A 26586-nucleotide genomic window follows, 5' to 3' on the forward strand; every position below is an offset into this window, starting at 1 on the left:
CATTTATATAAAACAAAAACAGAACTGTCATTCAGTTTACCCAATAAAACAAAGCAGCATAAAAAAAATAACACAAAAAAAAACAGAACTGCAAAAATAAAATTGAAGTGCTTATAAAATAAAAACAATTGAGAATACAGAATAAGCAAAGGCTGTGTCTACACTGGAGATGTCACTACTTTTAAGATAAGCCACCAGAGTTAACCAAAGGAACACAATTTCATGCTGTGCTGAAACTGCAGATGTTGTACAACTGCAGAGTTCAGCAGAGTTACCCTTGAAGAAACAGCAAGAGATAAAAGAGTTACATATATCTCTATATTTGCTCCTCAAGAGGGACTGACACAGCATGAAGACATGTGCTTTAGTAAGATTTTGTATGCTTTCCAGCTAATCCCCCAAATACAACAACTTTTAAAGGCATGAAAAAAGTTTTTTTTAGTAAACTGTGTTGCACAAAAATGCTATGGGAATCTTAGTAATTCTTGTACATATTTACCAGCAGCCTACAACATTCTAGCCAGAAACTATTCCACCCATGGTTTCAAAACCGCAACTCCTGAGAAAGTAAAAAACTGCTTAACCACAGCTGGGGCACTTACAACAGTAAGTTGTTCAAGTGATATTATCACCTTTACCTTTGGAGATCTGTTGAATTGGGTCCCACGTCATTCTGGTATCCTCCTTCAACCTGGAACAGAGGAAGAACCGGGAAACGCCATCTTCTTTGCCCTTATTCCGCCTATGTCACCGGATCTCAAACTGCACAGGTGCAAGATAGGGTGACATAGATAGGAAAAAAGAGTACCAATCTTACTGCGTATGCGCAAGATCGGCTTTGTTTTGTCCATTGAAGAAAAACCTCCTTGTTCACATGTTCGAGATTAGTCATGTGTGGAAGAACCAGCCAGAAGCCTCCTCTGATCCATGACAAATGTATCCGTGGACGTTCTGCGCTCCCATTCTGTCTTTATCACCACGGGTTGTATACCCTTTTATGTAAGGTAAAAGTTTTAGTTTAGGCCTTCAACTGCAGGTTTCTCAAGGCTGGGAGACCTTACGTCTTTTCCACTAAAGAATCATCAGATTCAGTGGCCTGGTTTACGGTGTCTGCATCCACAAATATGCCAGGACATTTTATTACAATTTTCACCTTTTTAGCTTATCCTTAAATAAATAAAAAAACAATGTGTTAAATAAACTGTTAAATAATTATCATTTGTTACCACGGAAGGCCCTTCTACTACTGGGAGTAAATAACAGATGACCTTTAAAGAAAGGAAAGGAAAAGAAACTTAAAGAAATGACGATTGTTTGACACGTAAGGACAGGTTAGGACTACTTTAAGTGATGATTAAGATAGATACACTTTTTAGTGCTAAAATTTAGCCACTTTCAGATTTGGGCAAAGAAGGGCAAAACAAATTTCTAGCATTTATCACTTTTTAGAATTACATCCCTTTAAAAAGGAAGCCATCATTGCTAGCCTCCTATTGCATGTTTATTATGCTGACCTTTTATCATTTCTGAGCCCCTGACCAAAGCCATGTACACAGATTGTTAAAGTCTGGAATCCTTATCTGCGTACAAGTTTTGGGTCTTGCAGCACTACAATACCACCTTGGCTTAGTACCTAAGCTTTGTTACCAATTATTATTTGAAATGCATCTCTAATAAAGTAACAAGTAAATCAAATTTTACATTAGACAAAACAAAGAACAATACTGAGTGGTATAAAACCTTGAAAATGGTGATCATGTGACAGATTTTAACACAGAAGTAATATTCTTTGATGGACATTTTTTAATATATTATGGCCACTATATAATTCCTTTGAGAACTTGACTTTGATCCATGATATGTGTCAGGAGGCTTATTCAGAGCTGTAAAGCTAATGCATTATCGATGCTTTTATTATACAGAGAATAAACACTATAGATCTAAAAAGGTAATCAATGGCAAGTCGTATTGTTAACCAAATAAATTTAGGGCTCATTCACATTATAGCTAGCTATGTGGTGTGTTTTAATTCATTTTAATGAGGTGCCAAAGGCAGCACATTGCACACTAGCATAGTGTACGCTGCATTTTTTAAAAATGCATCTCACAGCTATGAAGTGCATGTAAAGAAAAGGTAAAATACCAATATAGAAAATAGGCACATTTGTAAAGCATTTTGTACTGCCTTATTTCCTTCTATCAAAAAATGCAATTTAAATTGTATCCTATAGTCAAACTGTTTATATTGAATGGTAAGGAACATCAGAAGTTTGCAGGCACACCAAAACAGGTTTAGCTACAATCAGTGCTGCTCATCATTAAACATATAGATTGCTGTGCATGCAATACCAGGATCTGCTGTGTCTTGAATGAAAGCTGATTGTATGCTTACCATTGTTGCCTGGATTGAAATCAAATGCAAAAGGCGCCACAGTAATGACTATAAAAAAAATTAAAGTATCAGGGGGGTCTTTGAGCTAATGGTTAAAAAAAAGGATTTTGCAATACATACACACATCGTAAACTAAGAATTGCAGCAACTTGACAAAATCCATCAGTTCGTATGGCTGCATTACAGGTGAAAAGGCTCCACAAAGTCCATAGAATCTTAGTACAATATCTAAACATGGGGGTGTTCTTACTTCTGCTAATAAAGAAGGCTGTTAGGTTTCTTTGCTGTAAGTAGAGGGCAGGATTTCATCTGGCAGGAAATGAAGCAAAGCTTCTAAACTGGTCCTGACATGCGTTATAATTCCAGGAAAGCACAGCTGTGTGATCATTACTGCAATTACCAAACAGTATTTACTGCTGACTTACTGTGGCTTAAGACTTTGCGAGGGAAAATGCTGGCATGTCACAGGAAGAAGCCTCCCTAGGCATGTCATTTAACTATTTTGGCAGTGCTTGGGCCCCAGAGCATTATTAGAGACTACTGATACTTAAAAAAATAATGTTTGCATTAAATTGTACATAAAAAGGCATCAATACACAAATCCAAAGGTTTATTTTTTGGCAAAAAAAATAATAATCCATAAACAAATGGTTTTGACAGATGCAACATGCCTGCTGATAACACCTGCTGGGCCTTCTTTCCAAAGAGAAAAGACAGACAGCATTTCACCACTCACTAAAATGCCTTTCTTGTATGCTAGTTTACCTAGTCTAGTGTGTAAAATATTTATATAATACAAAAGAATATTGCATTTTACATTTATAGAAGGCATAGGGCCTGATTTAATAAAGCTCTCCAAAACTGCATTTAGATCAAGTTGTAGAAAAGTTCATATAATATTAACTGATCACCCAAATATTTACTCAATTAATATATAGAATACTATGTTTCTTGCGTGGTGTGATCTTCATTTAAATCTATCCAGTATATAACACATAGACAAAACCTGTGAAAATTTGAGCTCAGCTTGAGCTTACTGCTTAAAACAAAATATTACCACATCCTTATGAAATAATTAAGAGATCTGACAGCACTGTCAAACCCCAGGTTGTGTATGAAGTGGTAACATGGAACTATAAAATTTGATGAAAAGAGCTTTAAAACTTTTTGAAATAGTTTTTTTTTATGCATTTTATTTTGAGCTTTTTTTTTTTAATATCCATGTGCTTTGTATTTGTGGATCTATTTCTGCTTACATCCCAGATTTTGATGAGTCAAAGAACTTGCAGGCTTTTTTTTTTTTTAATCTTTATGCTTATATTTACATAAGACTCTGTGAAATGCAGTCCTTGGTTTTTCAGTGTTCAGCGTCTGGAGGTGACATGCCTATTTTAACAGAATTTTAATACAAATTTCATGATTTTACTAAGAAACCTTCTCCTGGACAAACATCATCTATACAGTATAAAACAGACCAGCAATGTCATTAAAAAATAAAGGTAAACTATAAATTGACACAACTGAGACTTGTCAATAAATATATATATCAATATAAACAATGGTATGGCCGTGTAGCAAAAACTAGGAGTTTATCTCCACTTACTTAAACAAACCCTAAATTATGAATAATCCAAGCTAGAGGTTTTTTTTTCCTCCTGCCTCTTTTACTTTCAGTCAGATGGCCATCGTGTTAACATATGGTCAACTTGCAAAAGGACAGAATTCCAATTTAGCAATAATTTCCAAAATGGGGGGAAAAAAAGCCTGACCTTGGGACCGTGCTCAGTTCTCTAATGATTTCCCAGCAGAGTTCATTTACTAGACCTGGGCTAAAGGCCAGTACAATACTGATGGCTGGGGTCAGCATAAGCAGCCCATGATGTATTCTGCAATAGTTGCATTAAGCAGAGCAACAGGTCATCAATTAGATACTGACACTGAATATAAATAGGCTTGCTTCGCTTTACACCGAGCAACCCGCTAACAGTTTTCTGCCTGAAATGTAGAATTTCTATTGCTTCCATAAAACAAAATATGTTGAATTAAAAAATTAAATACAAGACTAGAACCTTAAAACTAGTTAAATGTACTAATGACTATCATGTGGTACTTACATTGATGGTTGATGCCTCTTTAAAGGAGCACTAAAGGCAAAAATTAAAAATAAATATAAGTAAGTGCAAAGGCAGTCTCAGAGTTTAATAGATAAATGCAGATATTGAAACAGATTATTGAAATGAGACAACTTATCTTTCAACTGTTATAACAGTTGATTTAATGCAATAAAATATTATTTCACTCAACCCAAACTAAACTGATTTTTGTTTGTTACAATTGTCAGGCCCAGGTTTATACTCCCCATTCAACTTTGGGTGGTTAGCCATAGTACCACACTAACAGGGGTATAAATCCTATCTATACAAGGCTGATAGAGAATGTTTGTGTCAATGCACCTGGAACTAGAAGAGCAGAGCAGAAATCCTTATAGCCATGCTTGTTGAACTTCATGGATTTTAGGCACCGAAAAGCAAGGTAAACAACATTCATATAAAAACTGGTCAGCAATGGTAGCCTCCATGTTTATCTCAAAAAGGGTGTGATTAACTGTATCTTGTGTGATTTTAAAGAAATCAAATAGACAGGCATTAAGTACGCCTCTTTCCATGAATGGTTCCAAGACTTTTTAGAGCTGCCCCCACTGTTTGGAACTCTCTCATCCTATTAGGCTTACTCTTACTTAACAAACAAAAAAAGATCCTTAAAAATCAGGTAAACCCATCAAAACTTACCTATCCATCTATCAGTCTCCTAACCCAACACTTATTTGCCACCATTCCATAACCCTCATTGTCTACTTCTCTTCCCTAACCTTAAGATTGTTAGCTCCATTGGGCAGGGTCCTCTCCTCCACCTTTTTAATTGACTGTACTTGACTAAGCAGGTTTGTCTTCTGCAATCCCTATTTATTGCATAATAACTTGTACATTGGGTACTTTGTAAATTAAGGTTATTAATAATAATAATGTTAATATTTTTTGTGTGGTATGCATCCTATTGGAAAGATTTTATATTTAATTTACATTTATTTAAAAGAAAGCAAAATTCCCCTCTTGTTCCAAGAACACGTGTCACCATAGGAAGATCCCCCCTCTATTTCAGCAATTGAGACCACTTAGCCTAATTTATTATATAATATATATATTTATATATAATATATTTATTATATATAATATATTTATTATAAGCAGAAACATGGAGCTGCAGCATGCTTGGGCTGGAGATGGGTGAGTTGGGGAGTCATAAAAGGTCCCACTAAATTTCCAAGCTGTCCTTTATATGGAAAGCAGAGCAGCATGTAAAAACAAACACACTTTTCAGAATTATGGAAAATTAAAAAATGTAAAATTGTAAGTAAATAGTTTCAGCTTAAACAACCTTTAAACCTAAAATACATGATGCTTTAAAGTTTAAAGAACAGTAATACATAGCACTGTTAAGTGTTTTATTCAGATTATTCAGACACAAAACTCAACAATAATGCAATAAAAAATACTAACAAAAATCAATTCAACAAGGGAATTTTTAAATTGAACACCAACTTCCTTAACCCTTTTATTTAAAAAAAAAAAAACTGGGCTCATTGGTGTCAAAGGTCACACAGAACACCTAACACTTAGAAACGTTAGCAACTTTATTTAGATCTACCAGAAAGCTTTGGGAAGTCCTTTCTTTAGTGTTTTAAGTGTTTCTAAATAGATTAGCTGCAGAACAAAGCAGCTTTACTGGTCAATAATAGAAAGAAGGAAGCGACCCTTTCATCTTCCACCATTTCTTATTTTCAGACTGTCAATAAGTGACATAGAGTGCACAGCCTGTTCTTCAGAGAAACTTTATTCCCCATTTAAGTACAACAGCATCATTTTTCAGTTTGAACTAATGTGAGTGGGAGACACTCCATGTCATTCCTTTGAATAGTATTATGGGGGGAGAGTTTTGGATTAGGTTGGAAAACTACTTCAGTTCTGCAGGATCTCTGGCATATATGAAACACAATACTTTCCTCAAACATAAGTACCTTGACATGGCTTTTGTAAAATATAAAAATTAAAATAATATGCAAGATAAACCTTTAAAGGGAATGCATACCGTTTTCTTTTTTGAGTCAATTTGATAGAATTTTTTTCATTTAGAGGTGGAATTATCAAAAAGCTTGTTGCAATGTACATACTTTTATTAAAGTGGACCTAAACTCAACATTTTCACTTTACATAAAAGGGTATACAACCCTTATATGTAAAGTAAAAACGTAATTGTTTCTTGTTTTGCAGCACAGGGTGCAGCACAGCTTCTTTAAGTCTTCATTGCTGCAGTGATTAAGAATCAATAGGAGTGCAAAGCCTCCTGGGATACCTACGTCATGCATCCTGGGGGGCTCTGTCTGGTCCTTCTGCTCATGCCCGATATTGAGCATGCGCATAAGGGCATTTTTTCCCACTATTGGGAAAGAGATGCCGATCTCACACATGTGCAGTTGGATGGGCTCTCTTTTTTTACCTTTACAGTAGGCTAAGTTACCCGATTGCATCTGCGCAGTGCATGATCCAGTGACGTAGCAAAAAGACTGGAAAAGACTAATGAACATGGCGGCGCTAAACACTTACTAAGCGCCGGGATGAAGAAGAATTCTAGGACAAAGCAGGAACAGATCCAGGGAAGGTGCAACGCCATCAAGGAATCTGCGGATTTGAAGGTAAGTGTGCTTTTATTGTCAATTTAGTTCAACTTTATATATTTATATTGTGCATGTGTAGCTCAGTGTTTGATCTCAGCATACCTAACTGCTGGGAATGAATGAAATTCCATTAACATGCATGGGAATTACATCAATCTGACCTGGTCAATCCAAATGTTTTAGGGTGCCAGCAAATAAGTGAGGGGAGGAGAGTTTAGTTAAATATTAGCGAACAAGCAGGTAGGTTTGTTTATTGCAGAAGGGACATAGACTGTCCCTTCTGAAAAAAAAAAAAACAGCCTGCTTGCATTTTTATATTTAGATTTAATTCCGCTTTAACTCTAAAGGTGTTCTTAGGTAGGCAATTCTGTTGCTGGGAACATATCACCTAGGCCACTTAACCTAGTGAATTTTTTTACTTTAAGGGCCTAAAATGCATCAAAATATCGGTTTCTATCAAAGGACCACTAAAGAAGTAATATCTCTGTGAGGCCAGTGAAAAAGTGATTTTATATGTAATTAGTTCTCAATTAATCCTGTTAATGGCAAGAATTATTGGTCTGATGTCACTCTAAATGTGTGCTTACCAAATACATACTCAACTATCATTTTAAAATAAATATGCATGTATCTTCCACCGGACGTTTGGAAGTTCCAACTGAAAATATTTCTATTGGTAACAATTGGAGACATACTTGTGTGCAATATTTTAAGGAAAGAAAAAAAAAAAAGATTTTGTTAGACATAATGTCTGTCTGTGCTATATGAACCTTCTCAAAGCAGACTGCAAGGCCTTCTGACCACTAATTACATTCCATTCCTAAAAGGTCCGCCTGCCTGGGTGTCCAAATAATTGCAATTAAGGCAGGAATCTAGTAATTAGAAAACGGAGCACCCTGCCAAGAACAATATCCTTCTAACTGAAGGGCTTACTGTGAAGGACTAATTCACTTTGAAAGGGTAGAAAACTCTTGCTAAGTTAATGTGTTTTCACATGAGAAAAAAAAGCCTATTGCAGGATTCGTATATCTTATCAAATACTTTACTATATATATTCCTCACCAAGGACAAAGCCAATGTTTTAACATACATAATGTTGGATTTTGAAACGAAGACTATAAAGATAGAACTGTTAAGTGGTCTTTGAAGGTGCAAGTTCCAAAACAATTATCCAATTGAGACCTGAGTCTTTCATATCAGAATGTTTACAACAAGCAATTGTTGGAAGAATTTTCAGATTACTATAAAACAATTACATGGAAGACTGACATAAGACGATTTGCTTTAGAGTGAACATAAAACAAGGCAAATCAGTGCTTACTCCTATATAAACCTTCCAATCTAGTGTCCCTACTACATTCACACAAACACACGCAAATGCACTCTAGGTCAGTGGTTGCCAACCTTTGTGGACCTACAGACCACTAAACCTACGGGCTCTGGACTGTGCATTCACATAGAGCGGTGTGTCTCTCAAAGGGGAAGAACCTTTCCCCATAGTGAAGTCATGATGCCAGAACCCACTCACTCTCCCATTGCAGATCTGAGCCTGCGATGGGAGAGTGGGCGTGTTGTGTCCAGAGACACTACCCACTCACTGCCCTGAGCTCTGTAAAGGAGATATGGTCCGCGGCTCTGGCTGGTGCGCGGGGTCCTTCACCGGTTGGCGATCGCTGCTCTAGGACCAATTTAGTCAGAAGACAGATTAGCAGTAGGCGATTGGGTTTTGGAAGAATTGGCTAAAATCCAAAGGAAACTCAATGCATGTTTGAAAGCTATACAGACCAGGTCCATAAGGGCAGTGAATAAAGGATCTATCTGCAAAAAGTAAAGTAAATACTCACCTTGTCCATTGCCTCAACCACCTAATGCTATTGTAATACAGAAGGTTTACAATCTCTGTAATTGTTCTAAGTTAGCAATATATTTACTTATATTGTTTGTGTTTTTAAATGATTTAAATTGTGTTGTATGACCCAAACAACAGAGGGGAAGGGATATATATATATATATATATATATATATACACACACACACATTTTTGTATTTCTATTACCCTACTTTCTCAAAATACCTTTATGATTGCCAATGGATACCCGATGCAGGGAATGTGAATTTTCTGTTGTCCTTGGTAATGAAAGGGAGGGTATATATTTTTAGATAAACGGGTACATTAAAACAAATAATTGGTAATATTGATAACAATGTATGCAAGAAACATGACCTATACATACATCCAGCTGTAAACAAGCAATAAATCAGCATACTAGAGAACATTTCCGGAGTGTGTGCCATCAAAAGATGCATTGATGATAGAGATATAACCTGATGAATTCAAAGATATTGGGCTTGGCTGGAAAACATCCAACATACTTTACTGTATAAAATATACTGTTTTGTCTGCTAATCACTTGTTTAGTCTAGGCACATCTTGATTTTTTTTTTTTTACCAAATGGAGGAATGAAAATACAATTTAGTAATTTTTCCCACAGTTACAAAATGACTCAGCAAGCAGCCGGTCATTACTCAATATTTTCCAATTCTTTTTACATTTCCTCACAACATTTCCTCATAATACGAACTATAAAAGCAACCTTCTATTCCAGTAAAGTTTTTTCTACTACATCTAAAGAACTAGTAAGGAAAAAGTAAGAGATATGTTACCGAATAAGGCTACATAAAAAAAAATTCTAATGGTGAAAAAATACTATGATTATTTTTAAGCTTCTTCATATAATTAAGTGCCAAGTTCTGAGTGTTATGTTGAACTTCGCAATAACCGTCCTCTACTGTAAATTAATCACTCCATCCGTCCTGTTGCGTCAGGATTTACCAAAGTAAAACTGAATTAAAATTCTCTACCGTGAAGTCCATTAAAAAGGGGAACATGTGATGAGTTTCAAGTAATATAAATTATTTCTATCTTGTGTGTACCAATGAGCAGATTTCAGTTCCACTTTCCTGAGAATTCTAGTTAGTATGAATGGCTTACTATATATTATTAGCTTCTTTTCTATCCATTTTATCTTGGTCTAGTGAATCACCTAGACTTTTATTCTGCCCTGAAGAAGAGGGGCTGTTAAACCCATGAGCATGTTGGATTACTACTATGACAATTTTGGCAAATAAAAATAAATTACACTATTAAACTCAGTTGGCGCTTTTACTTCTTGACCATCTTTTTTGAATTACTACTACAATCACCTCTTTACAAAACACTTGTTCTGTATCTGTGGTTAAAATTTAATTAGGGCACAGCCAGGCACTTTCATCAGGAGGTCCAACATGGCAGTCTGGATTTGTCTGTTTTTGTGAATTATGCCTGGATTTTTGCAGTTTTTAAGTTTTCATAAAGCAATAAACAGCTTTATTTTACAGGTGAAATTTTTAAGCTTGGTACTGAAGGACAACCGACTACTGTGAGGACAATGTAGGTGTGTGAGATGAGGTTTTTCACTATTTAATTTACAGGGCATTATACAAAACTGCTAATTTAATAGATCCTTTTCTGCAAATAATTGTTTGCTAATTCAGCTTCAAAAGTTTTTTTAAATCAAAAAAAATGTCAGACAAAAAAAAAAAATACAGCCATTTTCTTGTTTTGTGCCAACATCCCTCTAGTGGTTCCATGGAAGATCTTCTTCGTTAGCCTGGTAGAATGTAATCAAAACATCCAACAGACATATTTGCCTCTAGCAAATTCCAAGGCAAAAAATGTTTAAAAATATACATCTGTACACTATTAATGCAACCAAGTCATGCAGCCTTCTGCAGTTATAAGATTGTTAAACGTATAATACCTTTACCTGGCAATAAACACTTGACAATCACTTTTCTTTTTTTTCAATTTCTAAATTCTACTAATTATTTTAATTTCTAAACTGAAAGTCAAAGCTTTTTACCATTATTTAGTAAAACACACAAAACAAAATAACCATTTCACAACAACAATAGAAAGCTCACAAGTTCTATAAAAACACATTTGTGCTGCATGACATTAAAATATAAAATAGGCAAAGCCAAATAAATAAATTAATGAACACTTACAAAATGTACAGCATCACCTCCCACCCCACAAATACATCAAGTGCACAGTAAGAAAAGTCTACAGCAAGAAATTACATCTCCAACTCAGCAGTCAAGCCTCAGGAGTTAATAACACAAGAAATAAAACTGCTGTTATGATTGAAAGATGTATTAAAGATGCTTATCACTTATTTTTAGTTTTGTCGGTCAGAAACATTTCTCCGTTGTTGCCAGCAATGTAAAGTTTATGGTGGTTGGAAATAGAGAGTGCTAAACCAATAAAGGCATTTTCTCTGCAAGTGCTTCCAATACAGAAATATATCAAACACATTAAAAATAACTTCCCAAAATAATTTGTGAGGAAAAAAGCATTACAGTAAAAAAGCACAGCGTATAATGCCATAATACTAACTGTGACCGAATGAAAAAAACTGAAAAAAAAATTATTTTTGTATTTACACCATCCATACCATAGATTGACCAGAATCATAAAAATATCTGTCCATATCGTATAAATGTATTTGTTTTAGAGTATTAACAGGCAGACAGGGATCCATTGGCTTATTTATGGTAAAGGACATTAACCATCCAACCAACCCCCAAGCACTTGGATGTCTCCTTTTGGGAGCACATGGGAGTTTTTAATTAGGATTCCCTTTCATGTGTTTGATTTACCCATCAAACTATCATCAGTCTATCAATTATATATATATATATATATATATATATATATATATATATATATATATATATATAAATATAACATTTAAAAAAACTACCTTTTAAAAAAAAAAAAAAGACAGCCCAAAGCTCTATTCAAGTAATTTTAGCTAGGCAGAGATGACTTGATCAGTCTGCGGAAGGCAAAGTAAACATTGGGCCTGACTTAGGAGAGGATACACTTTCATCAGTGAAGCTGGGTGATCCAGCAAACCTGGAATGGATCTGGTCCAGGACTGAAAACTTTTTCTAACAAATAGAACATTTCTTTTAAGAAATCCATTCCAGGTTTGCTGGATCATTAAGCTTTAATAAATCTTCTAGTAATTAGACTGCAACATTGTACCCAAGTTGTAGACATTTCTAACACATGGACTGCACAGGCATCAGGATATACATGATAGTGTATTGATCATCAGGTCCACTTTAAGACCTTACATTTCAACAGCAGGAAGAATGAGACTTATATGCCCAAGTCACCATTCACTTGCAACCTTTGAGGGCAATGCGTCATGCTAGTTGTGGAGAAGAAGGAACTCCACATCTTAGAGTCTGAAATGGTGTGTAAAGTCAATTGAGTTTCGACTTTACAGGTTGATCATACAGGCAACATAGCAGGCAGAACATTACCATACACAAGACTGCATTTTTCACTCTGCATTGTCCAACCTCTGTATGGATCAGCATGTCTGTGTTTAGACTGTGTTCATTCATGTGAAAACTCATGTGCTGCAAATGCATCACTGTGTTTTTTCTATATACATTTGTGTGTATTAACTACTGGCATTGTGCATTAGACCACAGAAGAAAAGTTTAGCTGATTCTACCACAAGCTGTCACACTAAATTATAATTTTGTTCAAATAAAATTACGCCAAATTTTATAGTTGTTCTGCATATGGTTGTGAAAAAAGAAAAGGCCCGGCAATCTTCTATTTTTTGACCCCTGAAAGATCTTTGTAATTCTATTCTTAGCCATAATTATAGCATTCACTTAAATATGACAATCATCCTATACACTATCTTCAGTCTGGTTCTATTTTCTGGAACATAAAAGAGGCATCAAATATAAACATTTACTCAAGAGTTTAAGATGCTAAGGCTGTATAATGGGATTGCTTTTCTTAGACTTTTAAGCTGTGAGGCTGCACCTGCCGAAAATTGGATTTTTAATGCAGGTCACCTTTGAGTAAAAGTAAGGAATTTGAGCAGACAGTAATGGCAACACAGCAGGTCTATGATAACATCAGAAAAAAAATCACAAGTGTGCTTCTACGCTGGGAAGCCGCTAGCTTGGTAAGAATTAATAATGCAGGACCATAATTGAGCAAATGTGTTGATCCTGTTGCCTGAGTCTAATTCACTGTTACAGAAGTGCAGGAATAAGTGTCTGGAGCACAGTGTGGTTTAATGTGATGTACAGCAACATTATGTTGGAGATGACTGAAGAGGATAAAGTGGTATCGGATTGAAATATTCTTATCTGAACACCTCTTGTAGGTGTCAACAGGAGGGTAATTTGATGCTGCTCTAAGTCTGGAATGGTAAATATCATACTCTTCTGGTTAAACAGGACACATGAAATAAGACACACCAGGGCATAAGCTGATTTTTATGCACATGTCTAAATCATGAATACAAAAATAGATTATTTTAGAATATAACTGTTAATACCAAAATCTCTAAAATTATTTTATGTATCACTAACATTGATAAAAAAGGGTATGTGTTCACGAATTATTTCAAATCGTCATCTGGGAAAACTATGCAAGTACATGCAGTCATTATTAAATGAAAGATGAGGGCACTATAATACTCAAGCAGGCATAAAATAAAAACTCTCTCTATTACTTACACTGGTAAATATATACTGTTACAGATATACAGATATATTGGAAGAGCTGTTTAAATCCTCTGTTATACATGATTAATGGGGTGATAACTTTGCTGTCTTCTCCAATCAGAGCATGTGTTTGGAAAATAGCTAACTGGCTCTCCATTGTGTCTATCCCTTACCTGATGTTAGTACATAGGAGACTGCAAGAGCCAGTTAAATTCCAGCACTTATGTGTATTACTTTTATTAAAATATGCATATTTGGTCCTCCATCGAACTTTGGCATCTGTAGGGGTGCATGAGCTCAATGGGCAAAGAAAAAAAATGATAGACATAATGTTCTGTTGTAAATATGTACTATAGTTATATGCAGGGTGGAGGTGTTGCCAGCTACTATATGTGTGCCACCACAATGCAGTAGTTCATGGAAAAACCTATGTTAACCCAACCTATGTTTTCCTGTTAAATCCTGTTGTTTACCCAAGTGCTATGACAATGCATAGGTTTGAAAGGGGCTTTATTGATTTATTAGTGAGTAAACAGATGAATTATTCTTCGTCTTGTAAATCCTCCCTGATTTCCGCCTTACATATTCAACCCCATGTTTTACTGCTAAATGCAAACTAAGGAACATGTTTCAAAAAGCCAAATAAAAAAATCTAAATCCTCTGCACATTTCTATTGTTGCCTTTTGCGCTATTCTAACAACATGAAAGCAAGGCAGGCTAATTCCTAGCACTGTAACAGCAAATTATGATGAAACTTTTAAAAACAAACTACGCAGGGTGATGTTTCTTGTGTCCTTTTACTGGAAAGAGCAATTTGGAAGCATATTTTCCATTATTTTCATTTTTAACCAAACTCGCAAGCAAGAAAGCTCATTCCCAATTCATTCTTTCGTTCGGCTTAACCTCTCTTCTCAGCAATTAAAGCACTCTGCACATCCCTCATCTATCACACATCCAGCTAAATAATGCATTGCATTCTCCGTTCATCTTTTATCATCCCAAATGACAGGTATTAGCATATCTCCCCAGTCAATTAGAGTGCAGCAGAATAATCACAGCATAATTGAGAGAAAGCTACTCTAATCACCAACCAGGCAAACTTGTATGGTAAAATCAGAGTGGCCGTTCTGACAAGCCTTGCTCATGTCTGTGTCTATATATATATATATATATATATATATATATATATATATATACACACACATATATATTATAAATGAACACACACATAGTTATATAAGCATATTTCCCTAAATTACCTGAAATGTTTTTTTCTTTTGTTTTTTTTAAGGATTTAGACTGTAGGGCAATACCGATTACTCTGCAATAAATGACTACTATGTGACAATTTCTATAGTAGTGACCCAGTTTTGTGAATGTATATTTTTTTAACAAAAAACTAATTTAAACATATGCAGTAAGTCACATATTATGTTGGTACATTGGGGTGATGTTTATTTTGAATGCATCTGCAATGTAGAACATTGAAATATGGGGTACTATGTTGTCCTTCATTGCATTTTAAAACAAAAAAAGTGCATGCCCAGTTTTGGTATTCATACAAAATTGTTTGGCTCTTTTAACATATAAGCATAATAATGTGTATATTAACACACTGTACTGGTGTAAATAGGGCCTTAGTCTCCTATTGGACAAATGCAAAATAAAAAAAAAAAAAAAATAACAAAAAGACATACTATGCTTCCTACAAACCAAATATCAAAACTGAAAAAAGGAATAAAAAATATAAAATTATGATGTGCTGAGATATTAAAAAAGTTGCAATGAGTCAGTCATTATTTTGTGTATTCCAACAGTAAAACCTGATGGAGACCCCAAATCCACCTGGAAGATTTAGGTGTTCCAGTTCACCTTGTATGTGTTGGCACTTCCTGTTGAGATCTTTATACTAATAAAAAAATAATAAGACCTCCTTGTGTTGGCCAGGTGTAGAAACTTGGCAACCAAGGCACAGATATTACACTAATAGACTCCTTGAGAGATATAAAATATCTCAGCTGTCAGGAAATTGTTCGATCTCTGTCATCTACCAAGAAATAAAGTATCCGTTTTGGGTGGGTTGTGTTATGGACATTGCAATCCAGATTTCACACCAGTCCCATGAAGGTCAGTGTGACACTACCATAAAGCCATTGTTAATATTACTTTTAGAACATCTCCAATGCAAGTAAATTAAAAACATAAATAAATGAAAGACTTTTCTGGCATACAAGTATTTTTATGTGTTTTGATTCCAGGAACTGATTTGTTTCCAAATTTGTTACACTGTTCAGGGAACACTGTCATATCACATCCAGGTCTAAAGGGTATAGCTGCAGTAATCAAAGCGTGGAAATATTTTATTTTATGGCCCTGCCGAACGTATAAACCTTATTCAGCCAAACTAAAGATCTAATTTATTCAGGGGATTCTGAGAACTGCGATATAAATCCTAGAAACTGTTTTGATTTATATTTTCTTGCAAAATCCCTGAGCTTGACAAAGTACAGTTGGCATAGGTCCTGCACGGTATAGTACATAACTGAGGAGCTATCGTAGACAAGCAGTTCAGCTATATTGTTCTCAAGGATCGAAAAAGTTACACTGTCTCTGCTTACTTAGAGTATTAAAGATATTACTGCTCCCGGATGAGTAATAGTAGGCAATTTACAAGAATGTCTTTTTATAATTTATACAAGCTATAAAGCAGTGCACAAAACTTAGAAGCTTTAGAGATCAGATCAACTCTTTACTATGACTGTACCACTGAGTAAAAGACTTGGCCCATATAACTATTATTTTTATATACTTTGAAAGATGAATATGTTGTCCAAAACATTACTATGAAGAACCTAAACTAGACAGAATTATTCAATACTAATTTAAATTAAATGTACTCTTAGCTTTATTAAAGACTCTGTCATATTTTTATTTTATTGTCCACTACAAGACTTGGGTGAGGTGCAGGTACACACTGGAGCCAAAATCAACCCTTATAGTGTTGGCACACATAAATAGTGAACTGTGTGTACTGCTTTAATCTGACACCCTGGGTATATGAGTAGTAACAATATATTCTTGGGTATCAAGGGCTGGGTTTCTCCTTGTTTCTTATACTTAGTGTGATATCAGCCTGTTTATCTCTATTTACTGCTATAGGAACTGTAAATTTTGATTTTTGAGTCAATATGTAAGGTTCTGTCCTACATATTGCTACTTGATAAATTAAAACAACATGATTCATGTAGATATTAGCAGAACATTTTGGGACGCTTTAATCCTTGTAGGTAACATTTCATAAAAATCTTGTACCAAGGTCTCAAAAGAAAGGCTTGAGCCTCGAGTTCAGTACACAACCTATAACATATTGAAGGTGATTGATCACTATTCAAAAACTGCAACCTAGAGGGAAGGGTAGAGGTCACAAACCACTCTGTCCCCTCCAATACTTGAGAGAACCAGGTACTTTATTGGCTCCAACAAAGGAAATGGGAAAGTATCATTGGTTAGGAAGTTGTTCTTTTAAAAGGCTTTTCAATGGCTATAATCACGATTGATGCAGAAAAAGCTTTTGACAATATCAATATTTCCTGGCTTTTTTCAGTTCTTGAACATATTGGAATACAGGATCTTTTTCTTAGGTTTTTTGCAGCTATGTATCCAAAACCCACGGCCAAGATTTACACCAAGACACCTTGATTATTACCCCCCCTATTGCTCTTCATGGGGGGACCAGACAGCGTTGTCCCTTATTTCCACTTCTCTTCAATTTGACATTGGAACCGTTAGTAAGGTATTTGGATCATACCCCGCTCCTGCATGGTATTCCAGTCCATCACAGTGAACTAAGAACTGCATTTTTTGCAGAGGATATATTGATTTTTACAGCCAATCCTCCGCTGGAGAGTTCTATCATACAAGCTCTGTTTACTAGATTTGGTGGTTTTTCAGGCCTGAAAATTATTTTTTGGAAAAGTGAAATCCTTCCTTTATCCTTCTCCAAATGAGTAGATAACAGCTGGAGAGACCGGGTCCCATTTAAAAGAGCTAAAAATAATATAATTTATCTTGGGCTACACATAGGATGCATATCGTCCTCTTTATATCAACTAAACTACCCGCTTTTAACAGCTAAAATACAAAAAGATTTGAGAAAATCTGCCCCTCTCTTTTTTGGGTCATTGTCACCTAATCAAAATGGTGTCCTTCTCTAAGCTGCTTTAACCTATGCAGACTTTACCATCGTTATTGACGCATGCCGATGTTAATGTCCTTAACAGTGCTTCTATGAAATTCCTATGGAATGGTAAACGCCCGAGAATCAAATCAAGTTGTATTTGCCAAAAACAGAAGGGGGGGTTGGTTTCCCAAATGTCAGAATATATCATTTGGCTAGTATATCCAGACATGTAGTTGACTGGATCAGGGACACTTCCTACTGTCCTAATGTGAAACTAGAAGGTGAGATGGCGTATCCCTGGAATTTATGTGCTTTATTGCACTGTAATTTTATCTGCTCTTCCATCCTCCCTGAAAGATAACATTCTGGTTCAGGATACCTTGGTCACATGGAAGGAACGTAGAAAGAGATTTAAGTTGCCTGTGAGTCTGTCTACATACCTTCCTTTAATGTGGCAATCCAATGTTTCCGCAGGCCCAGAATCATGCGGCTTTCGAGGCGTAGAAGAAAAAAGGTCTAAGGCGATGTGGGGATCTCTTTCATACAGAAGGGCCCACTAGAATGCTGTATCTGAACTGTATCTGAGGGCCATTTATGGTATTCCCGCCAGGGTATTACATCTATTATATTATAGCTAATACACAACATATTTATGTTCTTTAATTAGTAACCATGTGGTGGCTATCTAATGATTTTGACAACATATTATCGTCGTCTCCTCCAAATATTACTAATATTTATGCCTATCTGTTGCCTACTTTCACAAAGCCTTTATCTGTCTTTACAGTAAAAATGTGGCAAAGAGACTTTCCCGATCGAGACATGGTGGAACATGCTAAACAAGGATACCTAATGGTTAGAAATGTATGATAAAATAAATATGGAAAGAATCCGAATTCATAATAATGCACAGAGCATACAAAGTATTCCCGCCATCCACCAGTGGACACCAAACCAGGGATTGGCATTTACAATGTCTTAAATGTGATTGTTTCTCTAGTTCAGTGTCACACCGTTTATGGTTTTATCCTCCTATTGCGGAATTCTGGCAACAATTACTAATATGAGTGGGCAGTATAACAGGTTATGCTATACCATATAACCCATCTCTTTTAATATTTGGTTATTGGGAAGATGCAGTTTTTTGTTCTATACCTAAAACAGCCTGAGCCTGGATAAGCGTATGTTTGTTGGCGGCTAGACCTGCTAATATAGATGCAAGGATTCAATTTAAGCCACCAGGTGTAAAGCAAGTGATTCTTTCTTTGGGGACCATTTTCTACAGAGAGATGTTAGAAGCCCAGATACAAGGTGATGAATATACATCTCGTTTTCTAAAACAGTTTCCTCCCCCTCCCCTGTAGTTATATCCTATATTTTATATTTTTTTTTTTAATAAATTCATTTTTTTTTTAATAAATACATTTTAAAAAAAAGACTGCTCAAAAAATATAAACATAAAGACAACAATTTTTATTTTGTATGGTAACAATTTTAAAAGATAAACTTTGACTTACTTTTGTTTTTTCTTTTAAAGTTTTTCTTTTTGTATAAAGAAAATATCTTAATTGCAGAAATAAAACATCTAAAATGAAAGGCCAACTTAGTCAAAAAGACAAAAGCTCTAAAATGAAACTAAATTAAATATATGCGGCTTCTGAACTCCAATCAGCACATTTTCCTACAGGATAAAATGTACATAAACTGCATTTGTACACAGTATTTAGCAGTCATATGATAATGCAATTTTAAAACTATAAAAATAAAAGAAACGTAAGAGATGTAGCTAGCTGTAGTCTAAAATGGACCTTCACACTTCCTGACTTCTGCAGCAAGCTCCTGAGAGATACCTAGCAGTCAATGTCAAAACTCAGAGCTCCCATCAGCACCAAAGCTCATTTATCAACATTCTGTCCGTGTAAGAGAAGGCAGACCGGGGCTTAAACACAACCTTCATTAGAAATGCAGAACATAAACTGCTGACACAAAGAGATTGTCAACTCCACTGCACAAGATAAGTCCGAAAATAAAGAGACTGCAAAGAAATTGGGCAGCTATAGGAGGATCACAAATTAAAACCAGAAGCTTAAATGAAATTGCAAAAAAGAAAAAATGCCAAAGTTTAGTATTTTAGGAAATAAAGCGAACAAAATGTAAATCAACTGCTACAGCCATGGAACAAAACAGTTTATAATAATGAGAAAGAAAACAATCTTCATGATAATAGGAGGCAGAGGGTTACAGTTATGAGAACCCTTAACATGTCATATCCTACTGTTTAAGAAAACACATAATAACCTTTCATTTCGCACAGCGGCTTATTTGCTGGATTCATCAAGATAATTAAAATTTACTCGAAACTTCAAAGCATTTCTACAGCCTGTCATATTAGGTTAGCTCCAGTCTACGCGGTGACTGAGTCTGTTGGCCTTTTTCAAGTGCAATCGACATTTTGCCTTCATAAATTAAGGTTAGGACAAAAACAAATTAATGGAAAAAAGGAAACACAGCACTTGCAGGTAATCTATTAGTGACAAATCACACAGTGGTACATGGGAAAAAATACATCTAGCAGAGAGATAATTGTTTCCGATATTTAACAATATAGTAGAGCTGAAGTCATTTAAGTATGCATATTATAGGGAGGTAACAGTTCTTAGCATGGACAATCTCAAAAACATCTGAAAAAATATACATACAAATAGCAATTAAAAAGGGCAATATTCTTAACAGGTTAAAAGAATAAACATAGAATAAGAGGATATGAAGAAAAAGAATAAAAACCAGACAGTCCTGTTCACTATAAATCTAGAAAAAGTGCCACATACGTCAGGCCTTGTCATATTTCCCTTGAAGCCCATGTGATAATGAATTTTCTTTTTTTCAATCCTTTTTTTTCCTTTTAGTTTGTATGTAAACTAGGTTATTTTGGTAATTTTTTATTGCTGTGCCCCCTCTTTAAGAGAGTCCCACTCGTGTGTCTTGTGACCATTGTGTCTAGAGAGTCAAAATTGGCTGTTCCAGCTGTCTAAGGATTTCCCATAACTTCAGGTGGATTTACTAATAATTCAAGCTATGTCAGGGACAGGAAGTAAAGGAAACTCAATTCACAGCAGAGAATTTAGTAGAAAAACGAGCAATGCTTTTCAATACATTTTACAAGATATATGGTAATGAATGGTTTCTGCCAGTACTGGCATAGCCAAAGGCTTTTGTAAATAATTAATTATTAAAAGACAGTTTGGGCTTTTTGCATTAAGTAAACATGGCAACTGCAAACCCAGTGTAAAAAAAATAATAAAAAAACTGTAAGACTCTAAAACTGTCCGGCCACCAACAATAATATAATACCAATATTATTCAGCAAATTGTTTTAAATGCCTTTGTTTACACGCTGCACTTCTGAAAAAAGACACACTCTATACACACACATTACTTAGTTAAAACATATTTAGCATTGATTATGCCATGGGTTTGTCACTATATGTTTCTTATACGCTTATGCAATGTCACAACATTTATATCCAGAGCTCTGTTATTTTTTGCCAAGGTCTTGTATTGATGATGGGAGAGCTGAATCACAGTGTAAAGTCCCAGAGAAGTTTTGGAGACTTTGTGGTAGACAATCCATGTGGTGAAAATGGTGTCTCATGCTGCCTAAACTACTATTTCACAATCTGTGCCCGATGAATCCTGGCATTGTTATCTTTAAATATACCCATGCCATCAGGTGTAAAAAAAAATTCATTGATGGAAAAACCTGGTCATTCAGTATATTCAGGTAACTTAATTTTTTGGGCTAAACCTAGACCGGACCAACTGAAGCAACCCCGGAGGAATTACCAATAATGTGTGTAGATCCTGAACCTTAAGAACTGAACTTGAGGGCTCCTGGTGTGATCTAGAACAGTGCTAGGGGGTACTTAAAGTGCGCCTAAACTTTTTTTTTTTTAAAAAAAAGGAGCAGCACCGCCCCTTTAAATCTTGATCACCGCAGGATTGTGACGCATCCCAGGAGGCTCTGGATGCTCCTTCTGTGCATGCCCAAGATCTCGAGCATGCGCAGAAGGGGCATTTTCCTACTAGGGGAAAGAGATGCCGATCTCACACATGCGAAGTGAGATCGGCTCTCTTTTTTTCCACCTTCACAGTGGCTACATCACCCGATCTCGCACCTGCGCAGTGCGAGATCAGGTGATGAAAAAAGAACACCGAAAAAGAAGATGGAAGTGAAGATGGAAGATGCAGTGCCCAGCACTTCCTCTGCACCGGGACAAAGAGGAATTCCAGGTTGACACGGGACGGGATCGAGGGAAGGTCCAGCGCCATCGAGGGACCTGCCAGGTTGGTGTCATTTTTTTGTTTTTAGTTTAGTTCGGTAAAATATTTCCTAGTTGTCAAATTTACAAATGTCCAACACAGCCGATATAGCACGCATACAGACAAAAGATAAATAAATATGTAAGCAACAGACCTGTGTACATAACCAACTTATTCTAGGCAACAAACTCCATTTGGGGAAAAACAGGAGCTAAAGCATATAAACGCAAAAAAACAACCGAAACCCAACAATGTTCCAATATTTTATGAGGTCTCAGACTGCTGTTTTCGTCTGCATTCAATTCTCACTTCAAATGCTCTGTCAGGCTTGAAACAACTGCCTTTATATTCAAAGGTATCCTGCATTCCGATTTCTGCGGTATAAACACTACTTGAATGAGCAGGATGCTGAAGGTGGGATGCTTTCTTTCCCCCTGATCACAGGAAAATGCAGTTAGCTGTGTGAGTGCAGCACATCGTATCACGGCAGGAAGGAACAGAATAAATTACAGAGCCTTTCTTATTATAGACATGTATAGAGGAAACTGGTGGGAAAAAAGCCTAGCATTTTCACACTCAAACTACACAGTGTCTTGTCTGAAATAAATCCCAATCACACTATTTGAAGGAAATAGTGATTTCCATTTATGTGAACAATATTTGCATTTATTTATTTTTTAGCAAACGGTTTGATATGGTAATAGAATACAGCCGATAGAACAATAAGAAATTCAGATATATTTTATGTTGACTTTTCCTATGTTTATTTCAAGCTGACAGTAAGGAGTGAGTGTTTTAATGAGGGAGATTATAAAGCCAGCATTTTTATTAAAATTTAAAGTGAACTCCTATGTCCAATACCAGTGGGATCCCAAATGCACAGCATTCTTGTACCCATTACTATTCTGTCAACTGGCGCCCTAAGGAAAGTGGGGGCCTAGGCAATTTTCTAGTTCTGAAGCCAGGGGTATTTAAGAGTCACATATAAATGTATTTTTAACCTTTGTCCAGAAGAAGAGGGTAGCAAAGCATTATATATAGATTATTGAATGATGATGAATGAATGATAGATAAATAGAAAGCTTAGCAGTAGTAAAGTAGTCCAATTCTTCATATTTGCAGAACACAATTTGCTGACTACTAAATGGATTTGCACCAAAAAGGATCTTGTGATTGTGAACACTTCTCTAAATCACTAATAAAAAATTTTATAACAAATAACTTTAAAAATTCCTTTTTCTCCAACATGGAACTTTCTAAAAACAGATGTGCTCCCAACCACAAAAGAAAAAAGTAATCTAGTTTTGAAGAAAGCAACATAATTGGCAAACAGAAACAATAAATTGCGCACCTAATTAATGCACACTATCTTCTGACAGTTTGAAACAATAAAATCGCTTCATCATGAATCTGAATTGTCAGACTTTCAGTGGCTTATAAACCAAAAACACAGCTTATAAATTATTGTCTAACTATTTGAGGCTGTAGTCCTTTATGTCATATCTAACATACACCTGAACTATTTATCTGCAGCTTTGTCATCGGTGGTTTTATACATACAGGTGTTATTGGGGTTGATTTACTACAGGGACAGACAATGATCACTTACCTTAGTAAATTAAGTGACAAAAACACATTTTTCCTCCCCTGTGATTGGATGATCAGTGAACACAGCTTGACCTTATTGACTAAATAAACATTTACTTTGCAAAGTATTTATAAATAAACCACTGTGTTTGAAAACATCACACTAAACAAATAAAAAGAAACAAAAAAAGGCCCAAATGGGAAAAAACAAAAACATAGATTAATTAAAAAAGCACAGGATTTTTTCTTTCCTGTGATTGTGTAAATAGAGTGAACACACATTTACCTTATTTACTAAACCACTGAGTTTAAAAAAAAAAAAAAAACTCAAAATACATTTAAAAATTCAGTATAGGAAAAAAATATAACAAACTTAAGATTGTCAGCTATTTTGGGCAGGGTACTCTCCTCCTCCTGAGTGATTGTTTGTATCAGTCTGTCATTTGCAATCTCTATTTGTACAGCGCTGTGTAATATGTTGTCGCTATATAAATACTGTTTAATTATAATAACAATATTAAACCCAAATAAAATATTTCTCTACACACATCTTCTTTATTAGGTGTAGATGTTTCAAACAGCCAGCAGATGGCAGAAGCAGAAAAAGCTCCTGTATACGTCTATCCATTTAGATAAACATTCTATATATACAGAATCTATTTAGTGTATGCTTATCTGCAATTTAAAAAGGGCCACTCAAAACAAAAAACATGTATTACATTGGCACAGTAAGATATCTCTGTTAGTGACTTTATTGCTAGTAGCATCAGGTTTCAATGAAGAAAAAAAACCATAAAGAAAACAAGAAAAAAAAAGAAAACAAGAAAAAAAAAGAAAACAGTGTTTTCTTCCTTTTTCTGAAAACAAAAACGTGAACCATGGTGAATTCTGATCCTGTTTGACCTAAAAAAAAAATAAAAAAATAAAAAAAACGCATTCTAATAACAGAACAATAGGCTTTACAGCCTGCGCTTTTCACCGCAGTTTAAGTAGTACAGAAATGACTTGCAATTCCTAATACAGACTAGAAATAAATATACCACTTATGCATTTGAAAGGTTTTCTTCCTTTCTAGTTCTGAATGGAACCCGGCATTTGAAATCTCGCTTCTATTTATTTCATGACAAATTGCAAGACTAAATTCACTTCATGCAATGCAACATAATAGTAATGATTAAGCCAATTGCATCACAGTACGGCTTACAAGCACACACAACAGCGGGGTTACAGATAACTTTCAAAGCTGGAAAGCACCAGGCATTTTTCAAGATCCCCCGCCGAGAAGGAAAAGTTTTTCTTAGCTGGCTGCACACTTCAGGACAAGATTTTTTTTTAGAAATAAAATTAACAAGGATAAATTATTGTATTTTTTTCCCTCAGCTGGAACTGACCATTCACATATAAAATATAAAGTGTAATTAAAAAAAATTAATGTAACACCGGCCATTCAATTTAAAAAATATGCCAGGGCACACACACAGAAAAAAAACATTCAGTATATTTCTGCAATACATGCACTTTTACCCATTTAAAATAAGAAAGTACTGCAGGTACTAAAAATACCTATTGATCTGGGTGCTTCAGCCGAAGGGGTAAATGGTGGAAAGGGCTAGCATCTGATAATTTTCGGTGAAAAAAGAGTGACAGGTGGCTAGCTCCCTTGCCTTTGCACCAGTAGTCTCAGGTTCAAATCTTGGCCAGGGTACTACTTACAAGTACAGTGGTACCTAGGTATAAATCCTTAATCTGTTCCAGATCCTTGGACTTACACTAAACAGGACTTATACCAAACAAATTTTCCCATAAGAAATAAAAGGAAAATGATTAATCTGTTCCCATGAAAAAAAATCCTATTGTTATTGGCATATTATACATTGATGGGTCTGTATAGAATAATTTAAACACTGCTTAATACTAAAATACATAAATACAAAAGCAGTTAGATGAAATAAATGAAAATTTACCCTCACTACCTTACTGAGAAGAGTTGAGTGCCTACTAGTATGGTGCTAAGAAGGGAGAAGGAGGAGATGTTATGTAATTCACATGGAGTTATAGTGCGGGTTGTTCACTGAATGGTGGCACCTGACATACTGACGCTGGTGGGCAGTTGTGTCTTTGTCTCGAGAGAGGTAAATAAGGGTAGCGCGCGGTGTTGTGACAAGGTTGTATACCGTGCAAGATTTTTCATATCCAAACAGGACTTATACCAAGTTGGACTTATTCCAAAGCTGATCTATACCGAGGTACCACTGTACTTTGTATGTTCTCCCTGTGTTTGCATAAGTTTCCTCCCACATCCCAAAAACATGCAGTAAGGGCAATTTCCCTCATTACCCCATAAAAGGGCCCTAGACTGTGTCAATGACATATGACTATGGTAGGGTTATTAGATTGTGAGCCCTCTAAAAGCGGTGTATAATATGTCGGTGCTATATAAATGCAAGATGATAATATTATTGAAAAAGGCAGGACATGGGGCATGAAAGAAGCAGGACCTGCAACCTAAACTGCTGAAGTAGTTTCCAACTCAAAGGGGGCATGCTTGGCCTTTTTCCTCTTAGTTGTCAAAGCACTTTCCCAGCACTGCCGACAACAAGTAGCATTTTTTAGGACAGGGGGTTGACAGTTATTCCCAGTTCTCTTCTCAAACTACTCAGACCAAGCTTCTCTCCCATCTCCACAACACTAAGACTTATATTCTGTAGTCCCGGCATAAACACTGGCATAGCCAATTATTTCAATGTCCACTTCTGTTCTCCTCTTCATGTGACGGAGATAACAG

The 26586-nt window shown here is 35.6% G+C and overlaps 1 protein-coding gene across 11 annotated transcripts in view; it reads right to left on the reverse strand.

Annotated features, from left to right (window-relative positions):
• Positions 1 to 26586, reverse strand: part of ARID1B (AT-rich interaction domain 1B) — a 269374-nt gene that overhangs the window by 88972 nt on the left and 153816 nt on the right. For 5 of the 11 annotated variants that reach the window (XM_072409384.1, XM_072409381.1, XM_072409386.1 and 2 more), the window contains one exon: positions 4507 to 4536. The exons of the other annotated variants lie outside the window; for them this stretch is intronic. In XM_072409384.1, the coding sequence (XP_072265485.1) occupies positions 4507 to 4536 (30 nt within the window). The remainder of the gene's footprint in view (positions 1 to 4506; positions 4537 to 26586) is intronic. 11 annotated transcript variants of the gene reach the window in all.

The sequence above is a fragment of the Pyxicephalus adspersus genome, chromosome 4 (genome assembly GCF_032062135.1).
Source record: "Pyxicephalus adspersus chromosome 4, UCB_Pads_2.0, whole genome shotgun sequence".
NCBI classification, from domain to species: domain Eukaryota; kingdom Metazoa; phylum Chordata; class Amphibia; order Anura; family Pyxicephalidae; genus Pyxicephalus; species Pyxicephalus adspersus.